At 45.5% G+C, this 13,293-nt stretch overlaps 1 protein-coding gene across 1 annotated transcript in view; it reads left to right on the top strand.

The window, feature by feature from the left end:
• The window catches only part of CCDC102A (coiled-coil domain containing 102A), a 36,915-nt gene that overhangs the window by 7,752 nt on the left and 15,870 nt on the right, over positions 1-13,293 (top strand). Inside the window, exon 2 of the mRNA XM_081922708.1 lies at positions 8,236-9,162. Coding sequence (XP_081778834.1) covers positions 8,560-9,162 — 603 coding nt within the window. The 5' untranslated portion in view covers positions 8,236-8,559. The remainder of the gene's footprint in view (positions 1-8,235; positions 9,163-13,293) is intronic.

Raw genomic sequence — 13,293 nt, 5'->3', positions numbered from 1 at the left:
TCCAAAAATGAGTGACAATTGTGCATTTATTAAACGAAAAGGTCCTTTATTTCTGTGGAAAGGAGAGCACGGTCTGTAAAGAAAATGCCATGCTTTGTAGGGTGATTTTGCCATCCAGCTGGCATTAACTTTACTCAGGAAATTCCTACAGGATCTTGAGAGGTTTGGGGAGATGCCCACTTGTGGCTCCCTTTCAGCACTTTAAAACTGCATCCATTTGCTTTGATTAACAAGCAATGGCGGGCTCTCATCTCCCCCACTCTCACTTCTGGCACACATCTGCACATGTGGCAGCTCCACCACAGCTCAGCCTCATGGAGTATGTTTGCTTTGTGCATGGGAAACCTTGACAGCCTTGGGACTGTCATACTCTTCTCAGCCTTACCTACCTGACGGAAATAAGATGAGAGTTCCAGAGCACTTTGCGTACTGAAAAACGCTTCAGGAATGGCTAGCCATGGCATGCTTAATGTGAAATGTTGAAAGCTACTAAACAGCAGAGCATGTGTTTTGGCAGAAAGGGAGGTGTTTGCAAGATCGTTGGGCTGTGGTGGCCCCTCTTAGCTGCAGGACCCCTGGGTGGGAGGGCAAAGGTCAGGCATGTTTATCTAGGCTTGCTCAGGGAACAAAGGCAGGGAGCCCCCGGCAGCTGTTCTCCAACATGGAGAAAGAAGATTTCGGGTGTTTGAAGATTAGAAGGATCAGATTAGTCATTTATCAGAACTGCTGGGACTGGGAAAAGATTGCTTTGTTGGCAGTCATAGTATACGCCCCAGGAGCCCACTTTCTATAATTTTGCACAGAGGAGCCCCAGATTCCATTGTTCATAACCTACCAAATATGATAAATCTGGCAAGGGTCCTGTGTAGGCCTCATCAAAACACATGGGGACTGTGCAGAAGTACTGTTGTGTTCTATGCACGAGAGCCCTCTCTGCTCCTGTGGTTTCCAGCAACTGGTATTCAGGAGAGTTACTGTGGAGACAGAACATAAGCACCATGACTAGCAGCCACTGATAGCCCTCTCCTCCATGAAGTATTTGACTAATTCTCTTTTAAAACCATTTAAGTTGAGTTCCACACACTAACTGTACTGCGTGAAGAAGTACTTTCTTTTCCTCTGTCCTGAAACATCCAACATTCAGCTTTATTGGATTTCTACAAGTTCTAGGGACATGGGTGGTGCTGTGGTCTAAACCACAGAGCCTAGGACTTGCCGATCAGAAGGTCATTGGTTCAAATCCCCGCGATGGGGTGAGCTCCTATTGTTCAGTCCCAGCTCCTGCCCACCTAACAGTTCGAAAGCACGTCAAAGTGCAAGTAGATAAATAGGTACCACTCCAGCAGGAAGGTAAATGACATATCCGTGCGCTGCTCTGGTTTGCCAGAAGTGGCTTACTCATGCTGACCACATGATCCGGAAGCTGTATGCGGACAAACGCCGGCTCCCTCGGCCTATGAGCGCCGCAACCCCAGAGTCATCCGCGACTGGACCTAATGGTCAGGGGTCCCTTTACCTTTACCTTTACAAGTTCTAGCATTATGAGAGAGTGGTGAAAACTTTTCTCTATCCACATTCTCCATGTCATTCATAATTTTATAAGCTTCTATCATGTCGCCTCTTCCTTGCCTTTTCTGTAAACTAAAAATGCTGCAACCTTTCCTCATAGGAGAGTCACTCTATCCTGTTTCTGAACATGGTCACAGGGAGGAGGGGGTCACTTATTAATGATGATGTACATCCCAGAATCCTTTGCACCCTTGCAAGTGTTTCGCTTGGGCAAAACTCCCCCATTGCACCGATGAGCCGATGGTCTTCGGTCAAACCAGCCTTGAAGCAGACCCTCTTGGCAACATCTTCAAGCCTTCCTGATCTGCCAGTGTGTCTCTCTGTGGCCATCTGCTATGTCCTGAATGGCTTCCATTCCCCGACTGCTCCCCCTTCTTGGCTGTGTCTCCTCCAGTGATTTACACACCTCTCTGTCCTTTTAACAGGCATCCTCTTTCTTAGCAGCCTTTTCCTATTTGTTTTTTAAAGGGTATAAAGATGTGAGAGAGTGGGGAGGAGCATACTAGGTAGCAACGGGTAGGGGATGTTGAACATCCTGGATGAATTTTGTGAACACCCCAACATTTCCCCCTATATTTCCCCCCTTCTCTTTATGCAATTGTTATAAGAAAAAAATGCTCCTTTCCCCTTATGCAGTACCCAAGAGCCCATATAGAGTCCTTTTGTAGGTTCTCTATTGGTAGGAGAAAATAGCAGAGGTCAACCAGAGAATATTGAGAAGCAAAGTAGCTAGTAAACCTGATCTTTATTAACTGTTGCAACAGGTTGCTCACAACCACATGCAGGAGGCAGGAGGGACCCTGAACAATGGTGCGCAAGCCCTTATACAGACTTTTGAAATTGTCCAACCTGGAGCCCAAGACCAACACCACCCATACATCATACATACATACATACATACATACATACATACATACATACATACATCAGAGAATCCTGTCTGGCAGGAAAGCTGTTGATGGGTTTACCTGGCTATTAATGGGTTTACCTGGACAGCCTGGTTATTCTTTTGTGATAATAAATACTTAATTCCTGAGTCCAGGTCACAGGCTCGCCCTGTTCATATCTTAAATGTGCCCTTAAGGCAGGATTTGCGAGCAAACAGACAATGGGGAAGTTTTTCTCATTTCTTCCCTCCTTGCAGAGAAACATTTGAGATCAATTTGGGAGGGACAAAATGGTTTCAGGACTTTTTCCTGTACTGTTTCAGACTTACGGTTTATATATTTACTTATTTATGTATGTGTTTGCTTGGTACATTTCTTTTATATCTTAGACCTTATAATTCTCATAACACAGCTAATAATGCTAGCAATCACATGTAGCTGATGTTCACAGGTGAGTCTCCGACTTTTTAGACGTTCACAACATTAGATTACCAGCTGTTTCATACCATTGCCGACAGCTGCTCTATTTCAGACATTCACTTTTAAAGTATATCAAGTACAAATTGGGGTAGAGAAATCTGTGGCCTTCCAAATGCTGTAGGAATCCCATCAGCCCTGCCTAACATTGCCAGGAACAATTGGAGGTGTAGTCAAGAAACATCTGGAGGGCCACATCTGCTTGTTGCTGTGGAGGACCACGGCTTGTGTAAAAGCCAATTGCTTTTCAGCACAGTCTTGGAACATATATGCAGGAAATCAGCTGAGTTTGCAGTTTGATGCACCTTTGCTGGCAAATGCAAGGCTTGCTGTCTCCCTGTGGCTGTGTCAGGCTGCCTTACATCCATTCCACCATGAGCACCTCTTGAGCCAGGATTGAAAGCTCGCAGATCTCAGTCCAAGTACACGTGGAACCTCCAAATTGGACCTTTCTCACATGGTTTTAGAGCTGTGAATTGCTGGAAACCATCTGGGGCAGTAGGGGGCAAGGCAGGAGGAACAGGGCATAGGTTTGGAAGATCTCACAGATCTCTGCCTATTTGCAAGCCTCTTGAGACTGGGAAGGGTCCCCTGTCACCATTTAGGGGGCTTCTGCCTCCAGCTGCTTGTCTGTTAAGTAGAGAGCAGCAGACTTCTGGACTGGGGCTGGGGGAAGGAGAAAGGCAGCCAAGGAATTTGGGTTGGAAAGATGTGTCTGGAAGAGCCTCCATCTTTGCTTGTTATGTTTTTTGGTTTCTTGTGGGTGGATGTAAACGCAAGCCAGACTTCCTGTGAGAGGGAGGAAAGGGGCCCAGGATTTCTCTGGATCATCTTTAGGCAGCCAAGAGAGTGGAGAAGTCGAAGCAGTAGAGGGTGAGAAAGTGGTAGAGTTGGGATAGGTTTGGGCAAATGCGGCGAATGCTGAGGGTGTGAGCAGGGCAAGGTGCCGCCATCTCTGAGAGAAGCTTCACTACTGCATGCATATATGAATGATTTAAACACACAGTCCCTCCTAACTGGGAGATTTGTGTACGTAATAATAGATTCCCAACAAAAAACCACTTTTAAAAGTGACAACAATATCACACAGTGCTCCCTGCCTAAACTGCCCCATCCCAAGGCATCACCCCTGAATAATGCTGGCAGGAAGACATCACTTGTTTCTGTCATACCAGGGACCAATTTCTTTTGTATTGAATCCATACCCCACCCTTCCTCCCCAAGGACCACAGAGCAGCAAGCAAACACAAAACTCAAAAACAAAAAGCAAACACCTTCAGAACAGTTTATAGCAGTGGTGTCCAAACTTTTTTCAAAGAATTGAAGTTGTTGAGCTTTTTTTAGGATTGCTAGATTGCTACCCACAGAAATTCTTGGGTTTAACTTACATTTACACATAGATGTTGAGGGGAGACAGAAGAAAGAGAACAGTGACTGTGGTCAAACTTCAATGAAACAAGCTCTCCATTATTATTGGCATCTCCTTTCCAGGGCTTTAACTCCTGAGACTCTACAGCAGCCTTTGTAAACCTGTTGCCCAAGATGATGGAGACTACAACATGCAGCAGCAGCAGCAACAGATAGCATGAGAACTGAGGCATGATTTGATAAGTGAACATGCGCGAGGCCCGACCATTTTGCCTGACCTTCTTAGAATCATTAAAATCAAATGCAAATTTTATGCAACGATTTTATACAAAGTTTATTGCAAATGGCATACTTTTCATTTTGTCACATGGATGACAAATCTATACAGGTGTTAAATCACTCTGCCTTTCATATCTGAAGGCCAGATGAAAAATAAATCCAGAAAGCTGAAATATATGTCAGGAACATTATAAAGTACATTATACAGTAATAACGGTTGTCTGTCAACTTTTAAGTTCACAACATATGAACAGGAACATAACACCAGGTATACTTGTTGTGTCCAAATATATTTATACCTGATTTAGACCAACTGACATTAACTGGGATATTACAATGTATTCATCTCAGTTGGGGGGGGAACATGCCTGCACTAATGTGAAGTGTGAAACAGAGATCTTCTGGACTGCAGCTGAGGGATCCCCGCCCCCTCCTGCTTGCACATAAGTAGGAGTGGGATCAGGGCTGCTCTGATGGGATCCCTGTCCCCTCCTGCTTGCACGAAAGTTGGAGTTGGGATGGGGCTGCTCCGATAGGCAGTGCAAAGTCTCCCTTCCCAGCTGAGGGATCCCTACCCCCTCCTGCTTGCATGCAAGTAGGAATGGGATTGGGGCTGCTCCAATGGGAAGGGAGGCACCATGCTGCCTGAGCCTCACCACCACTGCTGCTCACGGCCCTCCTTCTCCACCTTCCATGCCTGACCCACTGCGCACCGCTTCCCCGCTACCACCAAAGACCCAACAACTCAGGGGCTGCCCAGGCTCATGGAGAAAGGAGACAGAAGCCTCGGAGGAAGGGGAAACATGGCGGTTGAGGTCAAGGCGGCGGCCACCTCTCTGCCACCTCCATCACTGCAGCATCAACGTCCCAAACATGTACTGTAGTATTTATTTATTTAGCCTCACACCCCCGCCGACCAGATTGGTTGACCCAAGGAGTCACGCAGCTGGGGACTCCCTAATGGCACAGGGGCTCGCCACGCCCCCCGTACAGAAGGGAGAGCTCATGACGAGCCCGCAAAAAGGAAATGGCTTTGATGGGCAGGCGCTTGGGAGCCACAAGAGATTGCTTTTTCAAAATGGCCGGTGGGGGCCATTAGAAAGCAGCCTGGGGGCCGCAAGTGGCCCCTGGGCTGGACTCTGGACATGCCTGGTTTATAGTGTTTTAAAAAACAATTGCAATCAAAAACAGTCCAAAACAGTTACAGTTAAAAGCATTCTTCCATCCAGTAATCTCAGGGTTGCCAGGAACAGTATCCTTCACCCACCAAATGCGCCTAGGCAAGCTGAATATTCACTTCTTTCTCACAAGCTGCTCTGTTCATCAGCATTCTATTGTTGACACATTTCCCCTCAGCAGCTGGAATGTCCACCAACATCCCATAGTATCACAGGAACTCACGTCAATGGCTAGGTTGGTGCCTCATATGCAGATAGATGTTTTAGCCTATGTAAAATGTGACTCTTTACAAGACTCCTGTTTTGCCGTACTGTATGTGACCGGGAGTGAACATTTTTGCCTCCCAGGTAGGAAAAATGGTTCTCTCAAGAGCCGGTTCACTTCTCTACCTAATGCCTCCTGCCTCATTTTTAAGCACAGGCCAAAGGCAAGTGATCCATTTTATCTTTAGCCAGTGGAGAAACTGTGTGGGTATTACTTAATGACAGCCTCTTGGCAGGCCCGCTGGCCTCAGTCTGTGCCTTTGTGGTTTCCAATTTCCGTTGCATGTCTGTGTGTTTGTATCAGTCTGAATGCAATTATCCTCCTTGCTTTTGTTTGTTCCCTTTCTTCCAGGCTAAAAATTTATTCCTCCGCCTGCTCCCTCCAATTTTGTCCGTCTCCTTCCTACAGTTTCCAGGCCAGGTTCCAGAAGGAGTTGAAAATGGCATGACGTCACCTTGTGCCCTGCTGCTGCCGCCGCCCCCGGCATTACGTTCCTCTGAGAAAGGGGTAGATCCCTTTCCAGGCTCTGTTGCCAAAGCACAAACTGAACCCCTTTGCATTAATTTAAACAAGGAATGATCGTGTGCTTTTGCAGTTTGGGATATACATTTTCAAGCTCCTCTCGGAGACCACCCTTTCAAACCATTTTAGCATGTGTGGGGAGGCAGTGGGATGTTGATATGATCAAGTGAGATTTAGTAACTCTGGCTTCCAGACAGGAACTATTGCACACGGGTCCGTTGGATCTTATTTTTCTGTGTGTGCATTTGGGACATTATCATGCACACATGCCCGGTTTTTTGGCCCTAGACTTCAATTGCTATTCTGCTGGTTGTCATCCACGTCAGTGGGAGGAACTTGATGGGAATGTATCTTGGATGTGCTTTCTGTCTCTCTCCTTAGTCGCTCCTCTCCCGTTCCACTACTTTTTTTTCCATTCTGCCCATTTCTATATGCATACAAACATTTTTATTCTAAAAAGCGCAATCGCAGAAATTTTGCAATAACCTAAGAGTGCAAATATCACCAACCTAATCTTGCAAGTTACATTTGACAAAAGACAAAATAGAGGCTTGTGCTTTTGGTGTGGAGGGGCAATATCAGTTTCCATTTTGGGGTGGGATGAGGGTAATACTGAGGGTTATAAAGCTCTCTTGCTTAAGACCTCCATATTATTGCTGTTTTTGAAAACCTGAGGTACATACTGTGATTAAAATCTCCACACATTTCTGTGTGCAAATCTTGAGATACTTTTTATTTATTTCATAAAATTTCTACACCACTTGATTGTAAAATAAAAATAAAAATCTCAGAGCTTTTTACAAATGATAATATGTCCTCTTAACTAGACATTAGGCAATCAGCACAAATAGGTTTATTTCCTTTGTCATTGGGGGCTGCCAGAAACAAGAGGGCTAAATTGTGCTTATTGAAGAGCACATCATCATGTACAGTGGTACCTCGGGTTACAGACGCTTCAGGTTACAGACTCCGCTAACCCAGAAATAGTACCTTGGGTTAAAAATTTTGCTTCAGGATAAGAACAGAAATTGTGTGGCAGCAGCAGTGAGAGGCCCCATTAGCTAAAGTGGTACCTCAGGTTAAGAACAGTTTCAGGTTAAGGACGGACCTCTGGAACAAATTAAGTTCTTAACCCAAGGTACCACTGTAAAGGAATTTGCCTGTTACATCCCAAGCTAGCAACATGAAAGGCCGTTAATCCAATGAGCTCAAGGTAGCAGACGTGCTTCCCTCTTCCTTCCCATTTTAACCTCACAACAACCCTGTGAGGCTGGTTAGGCTGAGTGGCAGTGACTGGCACCCAAGGTCACCCAGTGAGCATCATGGCTGAGCAGGGATTTGACCCAGACCACGCACGCAAAGGGCTTTGAGCACCTGAAAAGCGTTATGCAAATCATAAGTTTCTATTCTTTCCTGTGCACGCACCTCATTCCCTCACCCATTGTGATGGAAGACAGTAATGAAAACCAGAGCTAAGGATGTCACATGCCGCCATGCGCAAGTTCCACAGACCCAATGGTCTGACTCAGTATAAGGCATGTTTCTATGTTCCTGTGGATTTGTAACATTTTTTCCTCCCTTAAAAAAAGCAGAAGCAATAACAAATGGTGAAAGGCTGCAACTGAGAATTGCTTGTGTTTTAGGCCACAATAGTAGATTCAGTTTTAATTCCTTTTTCTTATTTATTTAGGTCTCTCTGTCTGCTGGTTTCCACAGTGATACTGGACTCACTGAGAGGGAACCAGAGTTGTCTTTTGGCCCAGAAGCATCAATAACATTCTCTTTGGACGTCTGGCTCCAACATGCTTGGCTTTCTATGAGGTAATTTTTGGAGAGGGAAGGTGGTGCGGCCTCGGTCATGCTGGCCTGAGTGTGTACAGTTGAAGAATTCCTTGGGGCAAAGAAGAAAACAACTCTTGCTGGGGAGAAAACGGCAACTTCTGCTCCCTCGCCATACGCCTCTTGAACAGGCCGGGTGGCTGCCATTAACCTGAGACCACGCCCCAGACACGAAATGAGCCAGAACGCCAACTCCCACTTGGCCGATTCACCCCAGCTCTCCAAGAGCAGCCTCCTCAATATCCTGGGCAGCCCTCAGCCCGAAAGGATGAGCCTCTCCGATTCCCTGCCCGCCACCCCAAAGAGTGGCACCCCTTCGCCTGGTCCCCCGCCACAGCTCCCCTTGCTGAGCGCCGGCTGCCTGGATGGTGACTGGGAAAGCCGGGAGGAGCTGCGCTTGCGGGAGCTGGAGGAAGCACGGGCCAGAGCCGCCCAGATGGAGAAGACGATGCGCTGGTGGTCAGACTGCACCGCCAACTGGCGGGAGAAGTGGAGCAAGGTGCGCGCCGAGCGCAACAAGGCCCGAGAGGAGGTGCGCCAGCTGCGCCAGAAACTGGAGACCCTGACCAAGGAGCTGACCGGCTTGAGGCGGGAGAGGCAGGAGGTGCTGAATGAGAACGAGCAGCTGGGCAAAGAGGTGGCCCGGCTGAAGGGAGAGGGCAAAGGGGAGAAGGAGAAGGAGCTGGACAACCGAGTCGCGTCCGAGAAGGAGAGCGAGGCCTCCCCAGAGCAGGAGCCCGTGCGGGATGTGGGCTCTGAGAGGCTGCCGAAAAACAAGGTAAGTAGGGGGATCGGGGCACGAGTGGCCTGCTTCATACAGAGGACTCGTAGGAATAGAGGAAGCTGCCTCATACCAATCTATTTGGTCCATCTCGTACAATATTATCCACACTCGGGGATTTCAAGTGAGAGTGTCTCCCAGCCCTGACTGGGGATGCTGGGGCTTGAACCTGGGACCTCTTGCACATGGCGCAAGATGCTCTGTCCCTGAACTGCAGCCCTTCCACTGAAAACAAATCAGGGTTCCAGACCTCATGGTTCTGAAGAAAGAGATGGCTTATTTACTTATAGAGGAGAACAGCCATTGTAAGGCTAGGAGAAAGGCCTGTGTGTTTATCTCATGCCCCAGTAATTGTACCAAGCAAGTGCAAAGTTTCAACAGCACAACCTTGCCAAAGTTCCTTGTGAGCAATTCTCAGTAAATAACAGCAGCCTGGAATTCAGAACTTGAACAGGTGGAGCTTTTCGCACCAGTTATTTCAGTGCCAGGAACAGCTTCAGTTAACTCCACTCTGCATATTAAAGGTGCAAGGGCTGTTTTAAAAGGTGGCAATCTTCTCCATGCATGACAGGGAGGCCTTGAGGAGGTCGCATGGAAAGTGGGGCCAGCCAGGATAATTGTCAGCAATCATTTAACCTGTCAGTTTATTTCCTCTTGTTTAGCACAACAACCCACACCAACCTCTGGTATCCAAATACTTTTCCTGTTTTATATCTTGATTTACTGAAATACAAGCAAGTAGAGCAAGACATTTTTGTGGGTGTACAAATTTCTTGGGGGGTTCTAAAAACCCAGCATTTTCACAGAAAGCCAGAGAAAGGTCTTTGCAGACCCTCATTTGTCTTTTGCTCATCTCTGGATGTCGTGCCTTGAATTGCTTGCCTTGAACGTCTCTCTGGCCTTTTTGTTCCCTCCCCCCCAAAACTGAATATTTTTGGGGGGATGAGGAGGCTTTTACAAAGCAACCGAAATGCAAAGTAATGAGGCGTTTTGCTGTGAGAAAGTGCAGGGATGGGAATTTTGGCTCCCATAAAGAGCCAGCTGGTGCACATCAAAAGGAAATTGCTTGGACTCGAAGGCAGAGGCCGATGGAAACTGATGGCTGAGAAGATAATTTCACATATGCAGAATATAGAGGCTAGAGCAATTTGTCGCCTTCAGAGTAGTTACAATTTGCTAAACTCCTCCCTGTTGCCTGTGCTCTAGGACGATGGAATCGCTCTATGGTGTCTTGGCTTTACTGGCCGAGCGCAGCACATTGGGCAGAGACTTGCAATCAGGGCTAATGGGCAACTCATTCACCTTCGCATTTCATTATATTTATACTAAACACTCTTAGATGACGATTTGGCAGGTTTCATTGAGTACCAGTAAATTGCCTAGTTCAGGCAATCCTCCAGTCATTGTGTGAAATACCAAAAATAATCCTTAGGTTCTCTCTCTCTCTCTCTCTTTCTTGGACAGCTTCACTCGCCATTGTTTTGTTCCGATTGCCATGATGTCCAAATCTGTAACTATCAGTTGCACTTGCAAACCATGGTTTGAGGTGGGATTTCAATTCCAGTTTGGAGGACATTGGAAACCATGGTTGATTCAGATGCAGGGACACAGGAAGCTTATATAGGAAGCTTATTTTGCCTTATACAGTCAAAACGATTGATCTGTCTAGCTCAGTGTTGACTACACAGACTGGCAGGAGCTCTCTGCAGTTTAAGGCAGGGGTCTCTCCCAGCCTTCCCTGGAGATAACCAAGGATTGAACCTGGAACCTTCTGCATGCAAAGCAGATGTTCTGCTACTGAGCTTCAGACATTCTGCGTGGCAAATTATGTTTTATGATAAATTGAAAATGAAGGTGTGATGGAGAGAGAGGAAATAGGCACAAGGAAGGCTGTGGCTCATTTCCTGTCCTTGAAACCATGGTTTGGAGTTGCCATCCCATCCCAACATGTGTCGCGAGTCTTGAATAGAGCTTCTCCCTTCCCCCTCCTCCTCTCAGTCCCCTATGCAGCACATAGATTCTGTGTTAAGTTTTCCCTCCTAGCAAACTTTTCTTCCTTTACAGAATTTCAACACTTTCAAGTTCAATGATTCCTTCTTTGTAGATAGAATGTTCATGAATATTCTGTGACATCACAGCAGTTCAGCCAATAGCACAGGAGCAGCTGCTTGCAAGCAAATGCTTTTTGTGTGTTTTACACGAGAAATTAATGATAATTAATGGCCCCTGATCTGATCGGCATTGTCAGTTTGTTTGTATGTATGCCACTTTCCAACAATAAACATATACCTAAAGAATACACTGCAGCATGTAGAACATGCTAGAATAGCTTTTGCCAACCTGGTGTCTTATAGTTCTTTTGGCAGAGCTGACTGGGGCTGATGGCAACTGCAGTCCAAAACATCTGGAGGGCACCAGGTTGGCAAAGGCTGCACTAGCATAATGTTGGCTCTTGTGTTGTTGCACACACAGGGAGATAAAAGGTAAGATTGCCCAGCACAGACACATTTCCATGGAATTCTGAGGCAAGAACAGCCACCCCTAATCCGCTTCAAGAATTAGTGTTGTTGTTGTTGTTGTTTAGCCATTTAGTCGTGTCCGACTCTTCGTGACCCCATGGACCAGAGCACGCCAGGCACTCCTGTCTTCCACTGCCTCCCGCAGTTTGGTCAAACTCATACTGGTAGCTTCGAGAACACTATCCAACCATCTCATCCTCTGTCATCCTCTTCTCCTTGTGCCCTCCATCTTTCCCAACATCAGGGTCTTTTCCAGGGAGTCTTCTCTTCTCATGAGGTGACCAAAGTATTGGAGCCTCAACTTCATGATCTGTTAGTGAATTTCCTGGCAACTGGCAACATTCACTAGAAAAATCATAATAGCCCCCTCCAGTTTCTCCCATGCACATTGTTTTGCTTTGTTTATAAACCGCCAACTAAGTAAAAGCCATTATAAGATCATTAAGAAATCATTAATATCTGCCCATATCCTGTTTTACTTGTGTGTTTCACCTTGCTGTGCATGTCTAGAGCAGAAATCCTGCTATGCAAGCCTCGCTTTTCCGGAATGCATCGATTTGGAGGACTAAAACAAGTTCCACTCACTCATAGACACTTCTCAGAGAGGTGGAAGCAGCTTTTCCCTGAGGAGAGCGAGCTCTGATGTTCCAGCCCTGGAGTTAGTGGTGCATTCCTGGCCAGGGTTGCTGCTAAGCCACCCACAGGCTTATCCGTAATCCAGGGTTGTCCTTAGGGTAAGGTGAGAGTGGCAGTCGAAACCTGCACTCTGGTAATCAGCTGTCAAGCCCTGCATGACTTTGTCATTTCAAAAAAGCATTTTATTGCTTTTTCACATATAATAAACATAATTTAAAATGCAAAAAACAATTGCAGCTAGTCTCTCATCTTTATTGGAAAAAAGCGCAACATTTTAGAGCCTGTTTATAATACATGTTACAGTCTCCGGTCCAGTAGGTCTCTGCTTCCGTGGGTCTGAGGAGGTTGTTTTGATTGACCACCACGTCTTATATGGGGAATGAACAGAGTGGATTTGATTTAAATCAAATCGATTTAAATCACGATTTAAGTCACTAGTCAGCAAGACTTGATTTAAATCTTTTTTTTACGGAAAGACTCATTCTTGCTGGTATAATCTTAATATTTACAACCAGATGAAGGTTTTATTTTTGGAATAATAAATTTTCAGAGTAGTTTTTACAGTTATGTCAAAAATTACTGATTTGGTTATACTACTAGAAATACATAGACAGATAATTATGAAATTATTGTGAGGTTTAATAAGTTAACTGTTTACATTTGGACAGCTTTTCTGCTGCACCTTATTGGAAGGAAATATAATCATTTCTGTAATAACAATTTAAACAATTTATTTAACTAAAACAGTAACATTATAGCATATGTACCCATGTTTGTTAACTGATGTGGTTAAACATTACAAAAAAACTTAGAATGAGTTTTAGCACACATGAAAAACTTAAAACAAATCCTTATTTACTGATGAATAGCCTTTGGACTGTAAGGTAACTTAAATAGAAAACTACCAGTATATTTAGAAAGATTTTTTCCTCCAAAAGCATTTTATTTTTAAAATCCAATGTAATTTTTTTAA

The sequence above is a fragment of the Podarcis melisellensis genome (assembly GCF_964234715.1).
Source record: "Podarcis melisellensis genome assembly, chromosome: 8".
Classification (NCBI taxonomy): Eukaryota; Metazoa; Chordata; class Lepidosauria; order Squamata; family Lacertidae; genus Podarcis; species Podarcis melisellensis.
Note: the sequence above shows the minus strand (reverse complement) of the source record. Positions and strands in the feature narration are given on the sequence as shown.